At 38.0% G+C, this 25,246-nt stretch overlaps 1 protein-coding gene and 1 long non-coding RNA gene across 4 annotated transcripts in view; one reads left to right on the forward strand and one right to left on the reverse strand.

Moving 5' to 3' along the window:
- RC3H1 (ring finger and CCCH-type domains 1) overlaps positions 1-16,947 on the reverse strand; it is a 50,099-nt gene extending 33,152 nt beyond the window's left edge. Inside the window, 5 exon segments of the mRNA XM_003357546.6 lie at positions 3,712-3,912; positions 6,674-6,849; positions 7,284-7,523; positions 8,221-8,341; positions 16,539-16,947. Of these exon segments, the coding sequence (XP_003357594.4) occupies positions 3,712-3,912; positions 6,674-6,849; positions 7,284-7,523; positions 8,221-8,341; positions 16,539-16,769 (969 nt within the window). The 5' untranslated portion in view covers positions 16,770-16,947.
- Positions 15,933-23,361, forward strand: LOC146400133 (uncharacterized). Of its 3 annotated transcripts, none has more exons than XR_014816307.1 (3): positions 15,933-17,296; positions 19,586-21,432; positions 22,931-23,361. It is a non-coding gene; the product is annotated as an uncharacterized LOC146400133 (long non-coding RNA). The 3 variants fall into 3 exon arrangements; XR_014816308.1 differs by having other exon boundaries at positions 23,008-23,156; XR_014816309.1 differs by having other exon boundaries at positions 15,934-17,296; positions 19,505-21,432; positions 23,008-23,361.
- Positions 23,362-25,246: the final 1,885 nt, after the last annotated feature.

Raw genomic sequence — 25,246 nt, forward strand, 5'->3', positions numbered from 1 at the left:
TACCAGTGTTCTGAGCAGATATATTTTTTATATATTTTTTCTTCAGGTACAGCTGATTTATAATGTGTTAATTTCTGCTGTACAGCAAAGTGATTCTTTTTTCAATATATTCTTTTCCATTATGGTTTATCATAGGACACTGAATATAGTTCTCTGTGCTACACAGCAGGACCTTGTTGTTTATCCCTTCTGTGTATAATAGCTTACATGTGCTAACCCCTACTTCCCATGTCATCCCTCTCACAACACCCTCCTCTTCCTTGGCAACCACAAGTCTGTGCTCCTAGTCCATGAGTCTGTTTCTGTCTTGTAGATAGATTGATTTGTGTCACGTTTTAAATTCCAGATATAAGTGATATATCATATAGTATTTGCCTTTCTCTTTTTGACTTAGTATGATAATCTCTAGTTTCATCCATGTTCTGAGCAGATCCATCTTAACTTCTTTACCTTATTTTGTCCTTTGTAAATAATATAGCAATTAATACCTTTGAGTTCATAACCTTTTTGAAAGTTTGGATTATTCCCTTAAAATAAATTCCTGGAAAAACTAAGTCAAATTCCTGATCAAAAGACATGAATATTTTGAAGTTTTATACACTGACAAATTGTTTACCAAAAGATTTGTAATTCATTTTACAAACCATCAGCAATGAATCAAAATACATGTTTCTTTACAAATTTAACAGGCAATACTTGGCATATCACTGTTTTAAACATGTATTTAATTATTATTGGTGATTATCCCCCAAATTAGATATACTTCCTCTTTGTAAACTGTTAATTCATGTTTTTTTGGTCTACTAATTTCTTTTTTTTTAATCACTTTTTTTTTTTTTGCAATACACTTTATTTTAATTTTTTTTGTCTTTTTGCCATTTCTTGGGCCACTCCCGTGGCATATGGAGGTTCCCAGGCTAGGGGTCGAATCGGAGCTGCAGCCGCTGGCCTACACCAGGGCCACAGCAACGCAGGATCCGAGCCGAGTCTGCAACCTACACCACAGCTCATGGCAACGCCGGATCATTGACCCACTGAGCAAGGGCAGGGACCGAACCCGCAACCTCATGGTTCCTAGTCGGATTCGTTAACCACTGCACCATGACGGGAACTCCTACTTTGCTTTTCTTATCACCTTAATAAACCCTCTATTTGCAGTGTCCATACAGTAGCCATTAGCAACAAAAGCCTATTAAAAATTGTAAGTAAAATAAAAATTTTAGTTCATCAGTCACATGTCAAATATTTAATAGCCAAATGTGGTTAGTGATTACCATATTGGACGATACTGTATACAGAACATTTTCATTATCACAATAAGGTCTACTGCTCTATATAAGATGTCACGATGCAAAGTTCACTCAGCAATTTGGTTATATGAAGGTTTAAGATATTAATTCAAATTACTTGGAGTTCCCTTCACAGAGCAGCAGAAATGAATTTGACTAGGAACCAAGAGGTTGCAGGTTCGATTCCTGGCCTCGCTCAGTGGGTTAAGGATCTGGCGTTGCCATGAGCTGAGGTGTAGGTCACAGACATGGCTTGGATCCTACACTGCTGTGGCTGTGGCGTAGGCTGGCAGGTGTAGCTCGGACTAGATCCCTAGACAGGGAACCTCCATAGGCTGCAGGTGCAGCCCTAAAAAGCAAAATAAATAAATAAATATTAAAAACCATTGCAATTTTCCCTTAAAATAAAAAAAAAAAACCCAAAACCAAATTACTGCTTATGATGTGAGAAAATTATTACAATATATTATAATCTGTCAATTGCCTAATTTCAGACCTAGAAGGTTTTTTTTCTTTTTCTGCCTTTTTGCCTTTTCTAGGGCCACACCTGTGGCATATGGAGGTTCCCAGGCTAGGGGTTGAATTAGAGACAAAAAAATAAATAAAAAAAATAAAAATGACCAAAAAAAGGGGGTGGGGTGGGGGTGAGGGGAAACCGAATATTCTGAAAAGAGGTTTAGTGCTTAGGAGTATGGATTCTAGAGTCAGAATCCAAGTTAAAATCCAGCTCTGTCACTTATTACCTCTTTTATCCTAAAGAAATATACTTAACCTCCCTCTGTCTTGTTTTTTAAAAAGGCTGTTGAAGAGGACCAAATGAATTTTTTTTTTTTTTTTTTGGTCTTTTTGCCTTTTCTAGGGCCGCTTCCGCGACATATGGAGGTTCCTAGGCTAGGGGTCCAATCAGAGCTGCAAGTCACCAGCCTATGCCAGAGCCACAGCAATGTGGGATTCAAGCTGCATCTGCGACCTACACCACAGCTCAGGCAACGCCGGATCCTTAACCCACTGAGCAAGGCCAGGGATTGAACCTGCAACCTCATGGTTTCTAGTCAGATTCATTAACCATTGAGCCACGATAGGAACTGCCCAAATGAATTATTTAAAACCACCACAAACACAGTAAGCTCTCAGTAAGTGTTAAATATTATTTCACTTAGGCTACTCTTACATATTGACATTATTTCTCTAAATTAAATGTAGGGTAGACTAATATATAATCACCTCTATAGTTATAATTACTTCAGATAAAATAGTAAAAATCAAGGAAAAGAGTAAAAATTTAAAAAGTTATTGAACATAATATATTTCTACATGGCACTTTAAGGCTTCTATATAGCACTTTCATATATTTCATATTGAATTACAACAAAACCAGTTTAAGTATTACTCTAGTTGTGTTTGTTTTTTGGGCTGTGCCTGCAGCATGCAGAAGTTCCCAGGCCAGGGGATCAAACCCTGATCACAGCAGCAACCCAAGTAACTGCAGTGACAATGCCAGATCCTTACCCTCTGAGCCACATGGGAACTCCAGTATTACTCTAGTTTTTAGAGAATTAAATATAGCTCTAAGAGTCAGAAATAGTGGACACTGACCTAAAATTGGTGTGTACTCAAATGATCTTTTCATCATAACAAAAAACAAAGTAGAAATAACTTTACTGAAAATTTGATCAAACCTAGAATGGTTGGTAACTTATTATGTGAAATCATTCTGGCTAAGAAGAGAAGAAACCTCAATGCAGACATCTTTCAGGCCATTAAATGGCTGCTCCAAGAAAACAAAAAAGGCATTTTGAAAATGGGTTTAACTAACACTAATCAAAACTCAGAAAACAAAAGAAAGGAGAGAGGCAATAATAAAACAGATATGGGAGACGCAAAGGAATCTGACAGAGCACTGGATAAAAGACTGAAACATAATCAAAATCAAATCTTACATGAATATTGTCAAAGATACCTCAATAAAAAACCATTTGAAAGAGTTCCTGTTGTGGCTCAGTGGTAATGAACCCGACTAGCATCCATGAGGACACAGATACTATAGGATCCAGCATTGCCATGAGCTGTGGTGTAGGTCACATCTGTGGCTCAGATCTGGCATTGCTGTGGCTGTGGTGTAGGCTGGCAGCTGTGGCTACGATTTGACCCCTAGCCTGGAAACTTCCATATGCCATGGGTGTGGCCCTAAAAAGAAAAACCAAACCAAACCAAAAAAAAAAAAAAAAAAAACTTTATATGAACAAACTAGTGTTAAGGTGTGACCTTATGACATGACACCCAGCTACAGTGAATACAATTTATAAGGACCTGACATACAATATTTTCTTTAATATGCATTTGATATACAAATGAATTACCAAATCATGAATAATAAAAACTCCGAGATTAGTTCAAGAAGGAAGAACAAACCAGAGTCTACCTTGTCAATAATAGACTGCATATGAGATTTGTGAGACTGGTCTCCATAAAGCAAAGAGGACCACTGGTCAGGTGCAATTCGTAAGCCTGCTTCCATAGCAATCTGCACTATCTGGGAGTCATGTTCTCGACGCAGAGCTTCATAGGTTCTAAATTCTTCTTTCAGCTGCATCAACGAAGAGTCTTCATCACGTTTGGTGACCTATTAAGACACATGTAATCCCCCAGAGTCAGATAAGAAACAAACAGGGTTTATACTTTATATGATAAGTATAGATATGTAAATCCTTTGGAAAAAGGAAATATGTAATAATTCTGAAAAACAATGTTTCTTCTTCCTATCTGTGATTTATTACTTTGCCTGGTATTGAGCTAGCTGGTACCATAATTGAAAGAGCTTCAGATGATGGTATAATTCTAAAGATGACTAATTTGTACTTGGTTTAATTATCCATGGAGTTTGTAAGTTAGGACACCATAAGAAAGGGCAAATTATAGAGTTCCCATTGTGGCTCAGTGGTAATGAACCCAACTAATATCCATGAAGATGTGGGTTTGATGCCTGGCCTTGCTCAGTGGGTTAAAGATCCAGCGTTGCCGTAAGCTGTGGTGTATGTTGCTGACGCAGTCAGATCTGGTGTTGCTATGACTGTGGTGTAGGCTGGAAGCTACAGCTCTGACTCCGATTCGACCCCTAGCCTGAGAACTTACATATGCTGCAAGTGTGGTCAAAAAAAAAAAAAAAAAGGGCACATTCTAAGATGCTGGGCTGTAATAATTTAATAATAATTATTTTCGGTAATAAAAATAATTGACACTGAGCATGTAGTATGTGCCAGTTAGTGTGTTAGGTTACTTTATTAAGTTATAATGACATATTAACTCATCTAATTCTTTCTGTTTTGTTTTGTTGTTGTTTTTTGTTTGACTTTTTAGGGCTGCACCTGCAGCATATGGAGGTTCCCAGGCTAGGGGTCAAATCAGAGTTGCAGCTGCTAGCATACGCCACAGCCACAGCAATGCCAGATCTGAGCCATGTCTTCAACCCACACCACAGCTCATGGCAATGCCGGATCCTTAACCCCCTAAGCAAAGCCAGGGATTGAACCTCTATCCTCCTAGATACTACTTAGCGTCATTCCTGCTGAGCCACGACGGGAACTCCAACTCATTTAATTATTTAAACTTGGTGAGGTAGGTACTATTGGTATCACACATTTTGAGTCAAGCTGGATTTAGGCCAAAGGCTTATTCAATCAAAGTAAAATGATCCATTCTAGTGCAAGATCACCTATATCCTAAAATATTTTACAACTTACTTTACCTTGCCCATCTTTTATTCCCACAAAGACTCAAATTCCTCTGGCAGAAAATTTCCATTTTTTTTCCTTTTTATCAAAGAAACTACAGACTATTTTACTTAGGACTTCTGGGTCACAATGACATTATTTTTAAATGCATTCTATTATTATCACAAAAAAGTCTAACTTAAATTTTGTTAGTAAAAGTCCATAGAGAGACCAAATTTTTTTTTTTTTAAAAATTAAGAACTGTAGTCACAAAAGCTAAACGTATTTTACCCCATTCAAAGATAAGTTAAAAGACCAAAGGTATGTGGATGTATATGAAAACACCCTCTCAATACAGGTTAAACCTCATCAAAATGTAGAATAAGCGTTCTATATGATGCAGTGATCCCCTGGACTTGGCTCTCAAAACTCTTAACTAAACACACTCAAAGATTTCCAAGAGATGCAATGTCTTAAGAATGACCAGAATTATCCTGCAACTTGAAAAGATTTTTCAATGGCAATAAAAAAGATGCTAAAAAGACACAGCTAGAACACAACTATATAGACATAAACACCTGGTAAAGAATGGAAAATGCTGTCTGAGTTCCATAAAGAAGATAAAATGGGCGTTGGTAGACTCTGCCACAGTAGTGAAGTTTAGGGTATGGACCTACTGCGATGAGAGAAGATGAATTTTTTCATTATTGAGAATGTAGTACAAACTACCACCAAGAGAAGAAAGTAAGTTGACAATGAAATATAGGGAAATAACAATGACCCAATTGAAAAATAACTGGATTTTTACATATAGCAATCTTTTAAAAATTACTACTAAAATTACTTTTAATTAGGATTAAGAGAGGTTCACTTTGGGTGTTCTGGGGTATTTGAGCCCTTTATTTTTCAGAGGGATCAAACCCGCATCCTCGTGGTTCCTAGTCAGATTCGTTTTCACTGCAGCATGACAGGAATTCCCTACTCTGGCGTAGGCTGGAAGCTGTAGCTCCGACTGGACTGGATCCCTAGCCTGGGAACCACCATAAGCTGTGGGTACAGCCCTAAAAAGCAAAAAAGCAAAAAACAAAAAACAAAAACAAAAAACAATTTTTTTGAGACATGCCTCCTTGGCCCACTAAGTACTTGTTTTGTGTGTTGTGTCAACAGCCAAGAAGCCTTGAAAACAGAATGAATAATAAATGGTACATGCTGGGCACCAATGTTTGAAGTAGTGCTGATTCACTGTGGGATACAAAGGACTATGTCCAGCATTGCTGTATATACTAAAACTGAAGTGGCCTATAGAGCTCCAGTACAGTGTATGTGGAGTTACATAAGGAGCAAACAGCCAAATAAAATGTATTCTTGCTTCAATGACTCTCTCTCTCTTTAGACCAATTCTGTTAGTAGTTTTGGTGGAAAACTGACGTAACTTATTATATTAGTCTCTTCAAATACAGAAAACTATAAGCCTTGATTTATGGTGTTCAATGTCTAACATAAAATTCAATACAACAAGACTTAACTTTAATAGTCACCATTTACATTCTTTAAAAGAAAAATTGCTAAAATTTTATGAAAAGATACAGGCAGCTTTATTAAACTCAAAGTTTTATTACTTTAGTGTGGGGAAAAAAGTTTCCTTTCAAGCTGAAATTTAACACTGGTTCATACCTTGAAGCAGGAGGCTCTATAAAGAAGTTGGACAACATGACCAATGCTAGTTTTAGATGCTTGAGGAAACCGTGGCTCCAATCTTTGCACCACAAAGAGAACTAACACTTTTCTTGACAAAGCAGAACCATCTTCTAAGGCGAGGAGAACCAGCTTTAGAGCTTCCTCCTGCATTGCTAGAAAAGTTGAGCAAAACCAAAACTTATCATGTACAGGAGATAAGATAAATCCATTTCTTAGAGGGCAATATTTAATCATTTCTGCAGGTACCACTTAATTAATGGGCAACACAACAAGAGATATTCAGTTATACTTTTGAACCATTTTAGGGCACTTATATTTTATATGCCGTGTACTATATTTAAGAAAGTAGATAAAAGATTAATACAGTTAAAGAAAACTTGTATCAAAATATATAAACTTATGGCATTAAGAAAAAAGTTTTAAGCGTTCTGAAAAACTGACATGGAATTACCCATGCCATGATTGTGGGATACTACTTGATAACAACAGAATATTGCCGAGAACTAGCCTTTGCACATTACCTATAGATTCTAAACAGTACTTTTAGAATTGCAAGTATAGTAAAAATTAAACTTTAATTTTATACCTGGTCCAAGGAACTGGCAGCCCCTAGCCCGGACTGCTGCCCAAAGATTGGAAGAGAGTTGCTGAGGATTCTGGTGCTGGAGAATGAGTTCTGTAACTGTTCGTTCACCTAAAGATCGAGCTGCCCTCATGGCACGAATCCTGCCTTCTTCTTCCACAAGTTGGCAGTGGACCAGAGTCACCAGCTTCCTCTGCATTGGGCGACTGAGAACACTCTGAGTAGTGCTATTCAGACCCACTCCTTTAAAAGAGAATAAAAAATGATTTCTAGATTTATGGTGCAATTTTAGAGTCCAGGAAAACCTCCTCTGATGGGCTGATTGATCTAAGGGTATATGGGATAGTTCTGGGTTCTATCAGACTATTTAAAATAAACAATAAAAATTATACAAGTGAAGCCTATACAAAAGGTGTTACACTTGTTAGATATTAAATATACTATTATTCATTTTAATCATGAAAGAATAAAGAAAAAAAGGCCAGTCAACATTCAATATTAATATTTAGTTTAAGACCCAAATATTGAAGGTCCTAACAGGTTTGGAATACTTCATAGTAATCTCACTTTAATGAAAAAAACAAGACATAAGGCAAGGCAGTAATGGCAACTTCCAATTGTATTATATCCCCAACAGCATACCACATAAAACTGGATAGAAAACAAACAATTCAGATTTGTTAAATGATAGACAGCCCATCTGAAATCACTAGTACATGTATAGTTACTCATGCAACTCATTCAGAAAATGTTCCCAACATCACATAAGCTTTAAACTCACTACTTTGTCTGACGTAGTTTGTAATGATATTATTTACTATCAGTGGGTTTGGTTTACAATAAATAAATGAATTTCATTAACATTCACCCACAACTTTTATGGTAACAAAAGCATCTGTAATGAACATGTGCTTAGCATAGATAATATAACCTGATTTACCTCTAGCACTGCTGAGTGGTTTCAGGTACAGTGCTAATTCTTCAACACATTTCTTGGCTTCCTCATAATGCTTTGTATCTTCAACTCCACTACACAAAGTAATGGGCTGCTGCTCAGGGACCTAGAGGTCAAAAAAAAGGTGTGTCTGAGTGCTAATTAATTAAAACCAAATGTTTTATCAAGTATATTTATGCACTCCTACTCTAACAGGGGTAATATCAAAACTCCCATTAAATCTACTGAAGTTTTTCAAAAGATCGTCTCTATACATATAAATTATTGCATTTTAAAATTTGTTTTGTTTGATGACAGCTTTATACTGACATAATTTGCATACCATATAATTGACCCACTTAAGGTATATAATTCAGTGACTTTAAGCATATTCACAGTTATGCAACATCACAATTTTACATACCTTTATCTTTCTTTATAGCCTTTAAAGTTTATTTTGTCTGATATGAATACAGCAACCCTTTGCTTTATCATTTCCATTTACATGAAATATCTTTTTCCAACTCATTTTCTTTCTTCTTTTTTTTTTTTTTTTTTTTGTATTTTTGCCTTTTCCAGGGCCGCACGTGTGGCATACGGAGGTTTCCGGGCTAGGGGTCTAATTGGAGCTGTAGACACCGGCCTACGCCAGAGCCCCAGCAACGCAGCATCCGAGCCGGGTCTGCGACCTACACCACAACTCACAGCAACACCAGATCCTTAACCCGCTGAGCAAGGCCAGGGATCGAACCCGCAACTTCATCGTTCCTAGTCAGATTTGTTAACCACTGAGCCACGACGGGAACTCCCAACACCTCATTTTCAATCTATGTGTTTTTTGCCCTAAAATAAGTCTCTTGTAGGCAGCGTATTGTAGGCCCTTGTTTTTTTTTTAAATTCAATCTGCCACTCCATCCTTTGTTTGGAGCATTGAGTCCACTGACATTTAAGGTAATTACTGATAGATGCACTTATTGCCATTTTAAACCTTGTTTTCCCATTGATTTTTTTTTTTTCCCTTTTTTGGGCCACACTCAGCATACAAAGGTTCCCAGGTGAGGGGTCAAACTGGAGCTACAGCTGCCGGCCTAAGCAACAGATCAGAGCAACTGCAGATCCCTAACCCACTGAGTGAGGCCAGGGATCGAACCTGCAACCCCATGGTTCCTAGTCAGATTCGTTTCTGCTGTGCTGCGACAGGAACTCCTTCCTATTGATTTTATATCTCTTCTTTGTCCCTTGTTTTCCTTTTGTGATTTAATGATTTTCTAATGTATTATGCTTATGTTTTTTTTCTTTTTGGTTTAGGGAATCTATTGTATGTTTTTGATTTATGGTTACCCTGTTTTTCAAATAAGTTAACCCTTTTCTATATCTACTTGCCTTAGACTGATAGTCATATTGGCTTAAAACACTCTAGAAAAAATAAATCTACATTTTTCTGGAGTTTCTGTTGTAGCTCAACAGGTTAAGAATCCAACACAGTGTCTGTGAGGATGATCCCTGACCTCACTCAGTGAGTTAAGGATCCAGCATTGCTGCAAGCTGTGGCATAGGTTGCAGCTGTGCCTTGCATCTGGCGTTGCACTGGCTGTGCTTTAGGCTGGCAGCTACAGCTCCGATTCGACCCCCACTCATATGTGACAGGTGTGGCTGTAAAAAAAAAGAAAGAAAGAAAAAAAAAATCGAGAGTTCCCATCATGGTTCAGCAGTGATGAACCCAACTAGTATCCACGAGGATGCAGATTTGATCCCTGGCCTCACTCAGTGGGTTAAGGTCTGGTGTTGCTGTGAGCTGTGGCGAGGGTCGAAGACAGGCTTGGATCCCACATTGCTGTGGCTGTGGTGTAGGCCGGCAGCTGCAGTTCTGATTCAACCCCTAGCCTGGGACCTTCCGTATGCCGTGAGTGTGTAGCCCTAAGAAGACCCTCTCCTCCCAAAAACCCACTACATTTTCTTACTCTCCTCCCCACATTTTATGATTTTGACATCCTCTTTTATATCTTCACATTCATCCTTTTGCTGTTCATACTGTGGTTATCATCACTTTCACAGAAAAATTTCTGATACTTTTAAAAATTTGTGCACTGGGAGTTCCCGTTGTGGCTCAGGGGTCAGCGAACCCAACTAGTATCCACGAGGACTGGAGTTCAATGCCTGGCCTCGCTCAGTGGGCCAAGGATCCTGCGCTGCTATGGCTGTGGCGTAAGCTGGCAGCTACAGCTCTTATTCGACCCCTGGCCTGGGAACCTCCATATGTAGCAGGTGCGGCCATAAAAAAAAAAAAAAAAAAAGCCAAAAAAAATTTGTGTACTGGCTTAAGTAATTTACTTTGCAATTGCAATTTACTCTTACAGAGTCTTAGCCTGCAGCATGTGGAAGTTCCTGGGCCAGGGACTGAACCCACCCCACAGTAGCAACCTGAGCCACTGCAGTGACAATGCTGGATCCTTAACCCAATGCACCACAAGAGAACTCCTTTCCTATAGATTCTTCTCTATTTAGAGATCTTTCAATGTTTCCTTCAGGATAGGTTTAGTATTGCTATGTTCTTTCAGTTTTTGCTTGTCTGAGAGATTCTCTCCTCCTCCTCTAAATGATAATCTTTCTGGATAAGAGTATCCTAGGCTGATAGCTTTATGGGGGTTCCCTTGGAATTAACGCTTTTTCTTGTGCTGCCTTTAGTATCCTCTCTTTACCTTTTGCCATTTTCATTACAATATGTTTTGGTGTAGGTCCGTTTGGGTTTATCTTGTTTGGGACCCTCTGTGCTTCCTGTACCTAGGTATTCATTTCCTTCTTTAGGTTTGGGAAGTTTTCAGCCATAATTTTTTCAAACACATTTTCAATTCCCTTCCCTCTTTACTTTTCCTTCTGGGATCACTACTATGCGTGGGTTGTCAAGCTTTATATTATCCCACAGGTCTGTTATACTGCTTTCATTTTGCTTTCTGTCTGCTACTCTGATTGGGTGATTTCCATTATTCTATCTTCCAGATGATTTATTCATTCTTCTGCATCATTCATTCTGTTATTGACTGCTTTTAGCTCAACTTCTGTCTTGATGAATGAATTTTCTAATTCTTCTAGGCTCTTCCTTATAATTTCTAGTTCCTTTTTACATTTCTATCAACAGTCCTTATTAATTCCTTCAGCATTTTCATTATCTACTTTTTGAACTTGGTGTCTATTAGACTATGGCCTGTCTTACAGTTTTTTCTTTCAGGGGAAGTCTCTTGATCTTTTAAATGGGAGTGGTTCCCCTGCTTCTTTATTTTACTTATATTTCTCTTACTCCATGAGTTTCAGAGCAACAATTATCTACTGTGGTCTTGGAGGGGTATTTTTATGTGGCAGCATCCCTGTGTAGCCTGTATTGTTTAATATTTTTTGGTGCAAGGGCTATTTTTAGTGTGAATGCCTGCTGCTTCTTTCCTCCATGTATGCTGGCCATCATCCAGAACCTGCACTGGATATTGAGCAGAACCTTCTCTTTGCTCTGTGGTTGTCACTGTCCTATCAGGGGTCAGGTCTGCTCCCTGGCGGTTGGAGTAGAAGCCCCCAGATCCATTTCTGAGTTGTGGTGCAAGGCAGATGGGATGGAAGTGCTCCTGCTCCCATTAGGAGGGGAGCCACTGAGTGTTCCTCTGCCAGAGCTGTTCACTGGTTAGCATGCTCTGTTGTGTCACCTGTCACCCATTTTGCTGGCTCACAAAGTACACTGCTGTTGGCACTGGTCTTAGCCCATCTGAGCAATGGAGGCAGCTCAGATCCTGGCCTGGCCCGGCCTAGCCTTTATGTATACGCACTCACAAAACCCACAGATGCTAAGGCCAGACCTGTCCCAGCTGCAGGACTGCCTGTTGTCTGCTTGGATGTCCTGCAGGCACTAAATTTACAAAGCTGACAGCAGTGGTGTAAATCTATGGCTCATGCAGCTGCAGCGAGAGATTTCAGCCCTGCTTTCTAACTTGTGTGGCCCTTGGGGCTCAGCTGTGGTTCCAATCCTGTCTGCAAGTGGACAATCTGCTGGTGTCTATACCCAGAGCCCACTGGTGGCTGGGTGGGGCATGGCAACCATCACAATTTTAGAACATTTTCATTGCCTTCCCAAAAGAACCCCAGTCATCCATGCCAATTTCCTCCCAATCCCTCTAGCCGTAGGAGAAAACTCATCTCTTTTCCGTCCCTACGGATTTGTCTATTTTAGACATTTCACCTAACAAAATCATATAACTTTCAAAGTAGCTGTACTATTTTGCATTCCCACTAGCAATAAATGAGTCTCCATTGCTTTGCATCCTTATATGCATTTGGTGTGTCAAAACTTGGATGTTAGCTATTCTAATTGGTGTATAGTGTTATTTTGTTATTTTCACAAGGTTTTTTTTTTTTTTTTTTTTTTTTTTTTTTGTCTTTTTGCCATCTCTAGGGCCGCTCCCGCGGCATATGGAGGTTCCCAGGCTAGGGGTCGAATTGGAGCTGTAGCCTCCCGCCTATGCCAAAGCCACAGCAACGCGGGATCTGAGCCGCGTCTGCAACCTACACCACAGCTCACGGTAACGCCGGATCATTGACCCACTGAGTAAGGGCAGGGACCGAACCCGCAACCTCATGGTTCCTAGTCGGATTCATTAACCACTGTGCCATGATGGGAACTCCATTTTCACAATTTTTAAAGGTTATATTCTATTTAGAACTATTATAAAATGTTGGCTATATGGTATACCTTATCCTTGTAGCTTACTATTTTATACACAGTAGTTTGTACCTCTGATTGTTATTTTAAATTGTAATTCCTTAATGACAAAGGATGCTGAGCAAGTTTCTATTAGCTCATTTGCCATCTGTATATCTTTGGTGAGGTGTTCAGATTTTGCCATTTTAGCACTATGTTCTTTTTATAATAGAGTTGTAAGAGTTCTTCATATATTCTAGACATAAGTTTCTTATGAGATATATGATTTACAACTATTTTCCCCCATTCTGTGAGTTGTTCACTTACTCTTTTGACAATGTCTTTTGAAGCACTAAAGCGCCTACCCTACTCCAAGGTCACAAAGAGTTATGCTTATGTTTTCTTTTAAAAATCTTGTAGTTTTAGCTCTTACATTTAGCCTTTGATCTATTTGGAGCTAATTTTTGTTCATCGTATGAGGTAGAGGTCTGAATTCATTCTTTTGCATTTAGATATCCAGTTTTCCTAGCATATTATTTGGAAAGACTGTCCTTTCCCCATTGAGGGGTCTTGGCAACCTTGTAAAAAGTCATTTGACCAGAAATGTGGGTTTATTTCTGGACTCGCTATCCTTTTTTTTTTTAATAGGGCCACACCCACGGCATATGGAAGTTCCCAGGCTAGCAGTTGAATTGGAGCTGTAGCTGCCAGCCTGTACCACAGCCACAGCAACTTGGGATCCAAGCCACATGTGTCCTACATCACAGCTCATGGCAATGACAGATCCCCGACCCACTGACCCACTGAGTGAGGCCAAGGATTGAACCTGCATCCTCATGGATACTAGCCAGATTTGTTTCCACTGTGCCAAAACAGGAACTCCCTGGACTCTCTATTCTATTCCATAGTTCTAAATGCCAGTCTTTTTTACAGTACCACATTGTCTTGATCACTGCAGTTTTGTAGTGTAATTCCTCTTTGTTCTTTTTCAAGACTGTTTTGGCTATTTGGGGTCCTTTGTGAGTCCATATAAATTTTACCAAAAGAGGGTTTTTCTATTTCCACAAAAAAAAAAATCGTTGGGATTTTGAGAAAGCTTGCATTGAATCTGCTGATTGCTTTGGGTTAGTACTGTCATCCTAATAATATTAAGTTTGCCAATCCATGAATTCGTCATGTCTTTCCATTTATTTCTGTCTTCAATTTCTTTCATCAATACTTTGTAATTTTCAAGGTACAAGTCTTTCACTTCCTTTGCTAAGTTTATTCTTATGCATTTTATTCTTTTTGATACTACTGTATGTGGAATTATTTCTTCTTTTTCTTTCAGGGCCATACCTGTGGCATATGGAAATTCTCAGGCTAGGGGTTGAAATAGCACTGCAGCTGCCAGCCTACACCACAACTAGAGCAATGTGGGATCTGAGCTGCACCTGCAACCTACACCACAGCTTGTGGCACACCAGAACCTTAACCCACTGAGTGAGACCAGGGATCAAACCTGTATCTTCACAGATAGCAGGTAGAGTTCTTAACCCAATGAGCCATAATGGGAACGCCTGGAGTTATTTTCTTAATTTCCTTTTGGATTGTTCACTGTTAGTGTAAAGGAATGAAACTGATTTTCACACTTTAATTTTGCATCTAGCAAACTTTACTTAATTCATCAATTAGTTCTAATACGTTTTTAAGTAGAAATCTTAAGTGTTAAAATAAGGGCTATTATGTATTAAAATGTCCTAGCCTCAAATTTCATAAACATTAGTTGTTTCAGTTACGATATGACAAGGTCTGACTCATTTTGTAGAGAAAGATTATTTCATCTTTGGACAACTTCATGAAAAAAAGTACGTCTTGGTTATTTGTTATATTGTTACTTCTAAAATTGTTATCCCAAAGAAGTCTATTTTAAAAATATTTCCAAAATCTCATGTTGGAATTTTCAAAACAAAAAGTGATTATGAAATGAAAAATTAAAAATAGGAATAAAAAAGAACCAACTGCACTTTCCCTTTGATAAATATTTTGTAGTGTTACTGGCAACATCATCAGAAAACGTTTGTAAATAAACTTTTCCTCAGCAAAAAAAAAAAAAAAAAACAACAACAAACAAACAAACCAACCAACCCTGGGAGTTCCCATTGTGGTGCAGTGGAAATGAATCGACTTGGAACCGTGAGGTTGCAGATTAGATCCCTGGCCTCATTCAGTGGTTAAGGATCCGGTGTTGGCTATGAGCTGTGGTGTAGGTCATAGACATGGCTAGGATGCTGCACTACTGTGGCTATGGTGTAGGCTGGCAGCTACAGCTCTGATTCAACCTACAGCCTGGGAACCTCCATATGCTGCGAGTTCGGCAGTAAAAAGCAAACAAAATAAAACAAAACCCCGAAAATCAAAAACCAACCAACCAAACAAAAAACTTCTCCTGGGAGTTTCTCAGTGGGTTAAGGATCCAGAGCTGTCACTGTTGTGGCTTTGGTTACAGCTATGGCATGGATTTGATCCCTGGCCCAGGAAATTCTGCATGCTGCAGGTACAGCCAAAGTAAGTAAGTAAGTAAAGTAAGTAAACTTTCCTTTTGAAAAAGCTGTTTGTAGAATTGCTGTCTTTATCTCCTACATACATACATATAACAACTTTCTCTGCTTCTTATCAAGTTATGGGAAGACTGATCTGGCAAATAATAGTGGTATTAATATTAATGTAAGTATTAATATTCAAAGTTCCAATAAATTTATTCAAAAAATGATTTATGGTAAAAACACTATACTTCAGACTCACACCAAGCAAATTCATTTAGTGAGGGGTGATTTAAGTGAATCATATTTAGCTCTCAAAAGCTTGCCCTCCTTGGCTTTTGTGAATCCTTTTGAAGATACTAGTGATTTCTAATTTGGTAACGCTGACACAAAACTTTGAGAAGACTACCTTCAGAATTATCAGAGTAATTTTGACATTTAGGTAGCTAGGCATATTTGCTCATATGCTAGATCAATAATTCCCAAAGGTTGTATTCTATAGTTTTTGGCACTTTCATCTTTATTTCTTTTCTTTTTTTTCCTTTTTTGGCCACCCTAAGGCACATGAAATTTCCAGGCCAGGGATCATATCTGAGCCGTAGTTGTGACCTAAGCCACAGCTTGGGCAACACTGGATCCTTGACCTACTGTGCTGGGCCAGTGAGCTAACCAGTGTCCCAGCACTCCCAAGACGCCTCTGATCCCGTTGTGCCATAGTGGGAACGCCTCTTCATCTTTTATTTCAGTTAGTGTCTACTAAGAAAAACTGTCTGAAGCAGCTTTACTTTTCCTAATAAGTAAAATGTTATGGTTTTGTGAACAGTATTTTCCTCAATATTAGGAAGTTCTTGTTAATTACCTCTTAGGTTTCCCTAAGTATCTGAATAGCAAAGGCTATTGAGAAAGTCTGACCGCCACATTGAATGAATGTTACAAAAATTCAGAAACACTGCACTACCACAACACATCTCCTAACATACTGAAATAAAGGATCTGTATAGTACTAAGCAGAATTTTATCTATTTAAGTAGAAGGCAATTTTACCCAATTTTAATTCAACAAGTTTCTTTCAGGAAGGCAAAATACACATATAGAAATTTAAAAGTATAAGGTACCCAACTTACCTGAGCACCCACTAGCTGTAGCAATGCCGAGTTGACTGGGAGGAGTTCAATGTCTGTATTAATAGTGGTCTGGTCAAATGGACAAGCCTTGCGGTGGAGTTTATTCAGGCACATCTTGCAGACAGTATGGCCACAACCCAAACTGATGGGCTTTCGAATTGTTTCATCAAAAGTCTGAGTGCAAATTGGGCAGGAGAGGAAATCCGTCCATTGTGGAGCTTGTACAGGCATTGCTTCTGGAGTTACAATTCACTAACACACACACACACACACACACACACACACACACACACACACACAAAATCTAAAGCAAAGATTCCACTGGAATCAAAATCTTTGAAAAAAAGTTTATCTTTTTTTTTTTAAATATCTTCTGTAAATACAGTCAGCACATAGTGTGAAATATAACCTGGAAAACAAAGAAAAAAAAAATTAGAGTGTATTCCTTTTCAATTCAACTGTGCATTCTTGCTCAATTACTTGTGGCTTTTTATACCACACGTATATCACAATAGTCCATTTTTTTACACTTTTACAAAATGAGAGCCATAATAAAACATCTAGTCTTATCCCCTCATTTTGGAGATGGGGAGTAGACACTAGAAAATAACTTGCTGAAGCTGACAAGTTAGTATAAAGTTAGACCCAAGATTTAAGTCTCTAGTTTATCTAACTCTAGGGTTGTTTCATATTTATTTTTTATTTTATTTTATTTTGTCTTTTTGCCTTTTCTAGGGCCGCTCCCGTGGCATATGGAGGTTCCCAGGCTAGGGGTCGAATTGGAGCTGTAGCCGCCAGCCTACGCCACAGCCACAGCAACAGAGGATCCGAGCCAAGTCTGCAACCTACACCACAGCTCATGGCAACGCTGGATCCTTAACCCACCAAGCAAGGCCAGGGATTGAACCCGCGACCTCATGGTCCTAGTCAGATTCATTAACCACTGAGCCACAACGGGAACTCCTGTTTCATTTTTAAATTAGCCTTTTAAAGGCAGCTAATAATATTCTGATCTGCTCACATTAATCTGTTCAGCTGTGAAGTTTATCAAGCTCTATACTTAAGATGTATACATTTTAGCATAAGTAATACCCTAATAAAGAGGTTTTTGGACTTTCCACCATGGCACAGTGGGTTAAGAATCTGACTGCAGCAGCCTGGGTCACTGCAGCTCATGGCAAGACCAGATCCTTAACCCACTGAGTGAGGCCAGGGATTGAATCTGCCTCTTCATGGATACTAGGTTGGGTTTATTCCCGCTGAGCACAACGGGAACCCCTATACACTTTATTCTTTAAGCATTACATTTAATTTATGGTTCACTGAAGTAACTCAAAGCTAAATGTAAGCCCATTATTGAGAAAAAATTTCCATTAAGTATCCTAAAAATTTTATCCATTCATTCAACAAATATCCTAAGCACAACTACTACTATGTGCCAGACTCTGAATTGTTAGGGAAACAGTGAAAGAGCACACTGCCTTCTGAGTATACCTGAGCTTTGTCTGGTTTCTACAAAGTGTTTTAAGATAAATGAACAATGGAAAAAACTTAGGAGCCTAGACCGTTACCAAGTTAATTTCACCTTTGGGATCTAAAATTAAAATTTTCTGCATATATGTTCAAATGGCCTTTGCAATAACAAGGAAGAGTAAGTAAAGAAACTGCCCAAATTTTGATTTCTATGTTTTAATTATAAATATTTTAAATAAAATGCATCTGCAAATTGAATGAGTAGTTACAAGTATGTTTATATTAAATTATTAATAATAAAATGAGACTATCATCCGGAGTGCTAAAACAGAAAATAGAGTATCTAATTACTCAATTGTAGAGTCAAATGCTACAATTATGCATGATGTGGTACAATACTCCAAAATAAAGGACAAAAAAAAAAAATGTTTTTAGAAGACATAATATTCAGAATGAAAACTGGGTACTAGTCAGAAATGTTTGCTGAAGCTGATTAAGTTGATAAAATATACAAACTTCTTTATAGATTTGCATGGCAGTTTATATTAATGCCTACAAAGAATCTGATCTTAAATTAATCTCCACAAAGTAAGAGTTAATGGTTCCTTCCTTTTTACTAGTATGGCCTTGCAGAGAACTAAATTTTGTTAATCATAAAGCACTTTATACCCTTAAACACTATAAAATCACAGAAAACCAAAAGAACACAAAATATATTTCTTTGCTCAATCGTTATAATTTTTTACTATTTATACAGCTATATGCTGTGCTAAATTCTTTACACAGACCAAAACTTTTATATGTTACTACTGTCATCCCGTTTTATAGATACAGTTGACTCTTGAACAACACAGGTTTGAAAAGCGAGGGTCCACTTATATGTAGATTTTTTTTCAAATGGTAAATACTGGAGTACTACACAATCTATAGTTGGCTAGCTGAATTCTTGAATGTGGAACTGTGGATGAGGGGAAACCTGTATAGGAGAGCTAACTATAAGTTATACACAGATTTTCAACTGCAGAGGGTCAGTAGCCCCAATCCCCATTTACCAATGTCAACTCTACAAGAAATGGAGGCTTAATAAAATAAAAACAATCAGCGCTGTGACATCAACCCATATATTCTGGCTCAAAACTCAGATTCTTAATATCACCACCTACAGATTAAAGATTAAATTAATGAAGGAAGAATTACTTGCAGTTTCATTAAAAAACCAATGTCACAAAAAGAAAAAAAAATTTTAATTAAGAAAAAACAACCAGGAGTTCCCGCCATGGCTCGGTGGAACAAATCTGACTAGTAACCATGAGAACGAAGGTTCGATCCCTGGCCTTGCTCCCTGGCACTGCTGTTGCCATGAGCTGTGGTGTAGGTTGCAGATGCAGTTCGGATCCCATGTTGCTGTGGCTATGGTGTAGGGCAACAGATACAGCTCCTACTGGACCCCTAGCCTGGGAACCTCCATATGCCATGGGTATGGCCCTAAAAAGGATTTTTAAAATAAAATAAAATAAATAAAACATTTTAAAAAGTAGTGAACAAATCAGGAGTTCCATTGTGGCTCAGCTGAGGTTCTATGAAGAGCAATGCTTCCGTGAAATGATATTTATGGTAAGATTTGAGATGAAGGCTGAATAAAAGTTATGCAAAGAATAATATGTAATATGAATGTGTAGATTCTAGATAATGGAAAAGCATAACCATAGGTACTGAGACTACATAGAAAATAATACAACTGGGGAGCTAGAAAAAAAAACAACAAAAAAAAGAAAAATCAAAAACAAAAATAAAGCAGAGAGAAAAAGAGAAAATATATGAGACTAAAGAATCAGCAGGAACACAAAAATACAGGACTTTTAAACTCATATTATGGTATGTGGTCACAATGTAAAGAGTAACGTGAAAGCACTGAAGAGGCAGGAAATGACCCAGTTCATTGTTTTAACACCAGGTATACAATGAAAAAATACGGAATAATTTAAAAGATAACTAATTAAACATGTAAAAACATTAAGTAAAAACAAAATTTTCAGACCAATATATAAGATGTCTTTTGTGTTGGGGAAAAGATATCCTACATATAAGTTTTTGCATTAATGAATATAAATGGATTGAAGAAAAAGGTCTAGCAAGATAATCTAAAAAATTTAACAGCAGTTAGAGTTGGACAACTTATTAAATGTATATAATCATGAATTATATGAGGCAAAAAAATCTGAAAGAATGAAAATTAGAGCATATTTTGAATATAATTTAGGCTCTAAGATACTATAAGACTGTTCAAAACATTTTTCCTTATTACATTAACCTTCTTTTACACATTTGGATAGCCAAATCATTAAAACTTATTATTTCTTTTCAAAATTCATTTAAGACCTTTTTAATAACTTCTCAGGAATTTGCTTCAAAGAACTAGTTCATTAATTTTATGTATCATTTTCGTCTGTATTAACCTAGTAAAATGAAGTATACAGTTGCTAACCTATTAACATTTTCCAGTAAAGTAGTTCTTAGAGACAAATATAATAAATTTGATAGTATAAATACACAGAATCAGCACCCAGTTCTTCACTAAAAATAAATGCATTCTTTTGACCATAAAGATAGGTTTGAGAGACCAAGAGAAAATAGTATTTTAAAGGTGTGAAATACTTTGCCTGGGGAATTGGATGATTAAAAATAGTAAGTCACTCTTTGATGATACTATTTCAATCATCAAAATCATAAAGGAAAGATTTTTTAGAGCCTCAAAGTGCCATTAATCGCAGTTATTAGATCTAAGAATTTCCACTTCCTCATTCTCTTCCGGAGTCATCTTTGCAAACATTCTCCAAGCTTCCCAAAGACAGTTGTTTACATTATCTTCAACCATAAAACATATCTAAACCACATAGGACACAGGCTTTATGGATGTAATAAACAAACATCCTTTCACTCAAGAGTAAATATATGAAGTAAAATCACTAAGATACTAATATCCAGATTCTTTAAACTTCCTCAAATCAAGGTTTTGTCAGAAAAAAAAAAATCCTATTAATTAAGGCACATGTACTCCAAGTCTGTAGATAAATTGTTATGTGTTAAGGGTCAGCCAAAATCTAGCTCATTAACAGTAATTCTACTGGAACCTTCCTAATCAGAAAAAGGGCGTAAATGATGAATCGTCTTTATTTCTAAAAAAAAGTTCAAGAGTGACTTTGCTGCTGCTCAAAGATAAGAGCAATTGTTAATTTTCCCATCAGCTTAAATACGCCCTACTTTCTCCCCATGTAAGTGGCAAGAATTAGTGATCTTGTTGATAACTGATAATTCAGAATACATACAATTAAATATTAATCAGTTCAAGCTTGAAGAAAGCCCAATTTTTTTTTTTTTTGTCTTTTTGCCTTTTCTAGGGCCTCTTCCACTACATATGGAGGTTCCCAGGCTAGGGGTCCAATCGGAGCTGTGGCCACTGGCCTACGCCAGAGCCACAGCAATGCGGGATCCGAGCCGCGTCTGCAACCTACATCACAGCTCACTGCAACATCGGATCTTTAACCCACTGAGCAAGGCAGGGACCAAACCTGCAACCTCATGGTTCCTAGTCGGATTCGTTAACCACTGTGCCACGAAGGGAACTCCAAGAAAGCCCAAATTTTTAAAGTATCATATAACTTGCCCAATAATATATACATTTTTAGACAAGGAGGAGTGTCCACAGAAAGCATTTAAAAGGTTGTCTTGGAGTTCCCATCATGGTTCAGCAGTAACGAACCCGACTATTATCAATGAGGATGCAGGTTTAATCCCTGGCCTCTCCCAGTGGGTTAAGGATGCAGCATTGCTGTGAGATGTGGTGTAGGTTGCAGACGTGGCTCAGATCTGGCGTTGCTGTGGCTGTGGCATAGGCCAGCAGCTGCAGCTCCGATTCAACTCCTAGCCTGGGAACTTCCATATGCTGCAGGTGTAGCTGAAAAAAAACCTCTATACCTTTATAGTAATAAAATTAATCATTACTATTTTTTTTTATGTCTGCACCTGCAGCATTTGGAAGTTTCCAGGCTGGGAGTCGAATCAGAGCTGCAGCTGAGGTCTATGTTCAGCCACGGCAACACCAAATCTCAGCTGCATCTGTGGCCTACGCTGTAGCCTGCAGCAACACCAGATCTTTAACCCAATGAATGAGGGTAGAGATCAAACCCAAATTCCACAGAGACCATGTCAGGTCCTTAACCTGCTGAGCCACCATGGAACTCCCCATTAATATTACCATTAGACTTTTCTCAGAGCTTTTTTTTTAAATAAAGAAATAAGATCTTATCAGAGTAAGAAAATTATTTCAATGAACAGTGAACAATAAGACTAGTGACTCATTCCACCAGCTAAGTGACTAGTTTGCAGGTATCAAATTTCAAGTCTTGTAGCTGCCTTGTAGTTTCTCAATTCAAATCCATACCTCTGCAAAATAACAACTACATGCTGTGAGCCTTAAGGTTTAGGTATGATTAAAGCAATTGCTAATGAGCTACTGCAGACAAAATTATGATGACATGACACATAACAGAGCCTGACTTTCTGAAAGTAAACCACGTGTCAGGCATTATGCTAGGTATTTTCAGATGCTTCTCTCATTTAAGTGTCTACCATAAATTTAAATCACAATACAAAACTACCTCCAGTAATCGGTATTGATTAAAGCACCAACAAGGTGGAGTTTCCGTCGTGGCTCAGTGGTTAACGATCCGACTAGGAACCATGAGGTTGCAGGTTCGATCCCTGGCCTTGCTCAGTGGGTTAAGGATCCAGCGTTGCCATGAGCTGTGGTGTAGGTCCCAGATGTGGCTCAGATCTGGCATTGCTGTGGCTCTGGCGTAGGCCGGTGGCTACAACTTCGACTGGACCCCTAGCCTGGGAACCTCCATATGCCGTGGGAGCGGCCCCAGAAAAAGGCAAAAAGACAAAATAAATAAATAAATAAATAAAGCACCAACAAGGTGCCAGCACTTTCAAGGTTCTATACACTGTATCTAATTAAAGGTTCATAGCAACAGTGTAATAAACTTATTATCTTCATTTTAAAAGATAAACCAGGGAGTTCCCATTGTGGATCAGTGGTTAGCGAACCGGAGTAGCATCCATAAGGACTCAGGTTCAATCCCTGGCCTTGCTCAGTGGGTTAAGGATCTGGCATTGCCGAGAGCTGTGGTGTAGGTCGCAGATGTGGCTTGGATCCCGAGTTGTTGTTGTTGTGGCTGTGGCATAGGCTGGTGGCTACAGCTCCAATTAGACCTCTAGCCTGGGAACCACCATATGCCGTGGGTGAGGCCCTAAAAAGACAAAAAAAAAAAAAAAAAAAAAGATAAAACATAATACAGAGAAGTACCCAGAGACCTAACGCTAGTAATGGGAGGACTATGATTCAAACTCAGGCCAGCCTAACTTCCAAGCTGGCATTTTAAATTTGATAATTTGTGCCACTTACAGATGAAAGTTAATAGTTATTAAGGAAAGGGAGCCTCTATGGGTGATGGAAATTTCTAAAATTGAATTGTGCTGATGGCTGCATAATTCTGCAAATTTACTAAAAATCACTGAATTGTGCACATTTTAAAATAAGTGAATTTTACAGTATCTAAATTATACTTCAATAAAGCTGTTGAACAGTCATTAAAGGCTTTTCTTATAAAATCTTTGTTTTCAAAAATTCTAATGTAATAATTAAAAAATATAAAGATATTCTTCAGATTTTCCTATGAGTACAGCAATAATCATTTTAAACAGCTAAATTATACTGCTTTGAATAATTAATTTAAATATATTACAAACTGACATTTAAAAAATTGTTAAAAACCTATTACTGGAGTTCCCGCCATGGCACAACAGAAATGAATCCAACTAGGAACCATGAGGTTGGAGGTTCAATCCCTGGCTTCGCTCAGGGCTTTAAGGATCTGGCATTGCCGTGAGCTGTGGTGTAGGTGGCAGACATGGCTCAGATCCCATGTTGCTCTGGCTCTGGCACAGGCTAGTAGCTGTAAGCTGTAGCTCTGATTTGATTCATAACCTGGGAACTTCCATATGCCATGAGTGAGGCCCTAAAAAGCAAAAAAAAAAAGCAAAAAAAAAAAAAAAAGGCTATTACCTTCTTCTTTATTAAGGTTCATTTTTTTGTGTGCCTCTGATTTAAAGGGACAAATATGGAAATTAAAATTCATCATATATCTACTCTGGCTCAGTTAATTCTCTGATATATTATTAGACCCATTTTATAGGTATCTCTTAAGCTTCAGCGGCATTAAATAACTTGCCCAAAGCTAATAATTTATTGAGCTGAGACTAAAACTCAGTTCTTATGTGAATTTGAAGTGAAAGTTGCCCTAAGTAAGATATTACATCAAACAAACAAAACCTTATTGTCTGTAAGGAAAAAAACCTTGGATATCTTCCCACCCTACCCTACCCCATGAGATGAGTTTATTATTTTTGGCCTTAACTTATCATTTCTCTGGGATATTTCCATAGCAACCAACATGCAGGGCAACATCTGAGAAGATAAAAATTTTAATTATCTTGAAAAATGAAGCTAGAGACAGGAAATAAAAACAAAACAAGAAAAACAAATGAAGACTATAATACTACTCAGTGTTATAATTCTAGGCACAATGTCAACTAATTTACAGATCAAACAGTCAGAGATTTCTGAGGAGGCTCAAGGTTTTTCCAGCAATAATATCCTGTGAGAAGGACCCAATTTTGATTATAAAAATATTTCCTGGACTTCCCGTCGTGGCGCAGTGGTTAACGAATCCGACTAGAAACCATGAGATTGCGGGTTCGGTCCCTGCCCTTGCTCAGTGGGTTAACGATCCGGCGTTGCCGTGAGCTGTGGTGTAGGTTGCAGACACGGCTCGGATCCCGCGTTGCTGTGGCTCTGGCGTAGGCTGGTGGCTACAGCTCCGATTCGACCCCTAGCCTGGGAACCTCCATATGCCAAGGGAGCGGCCCAAGAAATAGCAAAAAAGACAAAAAAGACAAAAAAAAAAAAATTTCCTTTCAAAATACATGGACTTTTAACCCCAGATTGTATGTAACATCCTAGATATAAGTAACTCAATATGCTAATGTTAGTGTGTGTGTGTGTGTACATATATATATATATAAACAAATACTTGGGACAGGTGCAAATAGGAGGGTTTCTGATTTAGAGGAGGAAAAGTATAAAAAGACAGAACTTGATAAAGTTCGGTTGA

The sequence above is a fragment of the Sus scrofa genome, chromosome 9, assembly GCF_054392235.1.
Source record: "Sus scrofa isolate SSC_HxYL_T2T_F1_AM1 chromosome 9, Sscrofa_HxYL_maternal_Yorkshire_Landrace_v2.0, whole genome shotgun sequence".
Lineage (NCBI taxonomy): Eukaryota > Metazoa > Chordata > Mammalia > Artiodactyla > Suidae > Sus > Sus scrofa.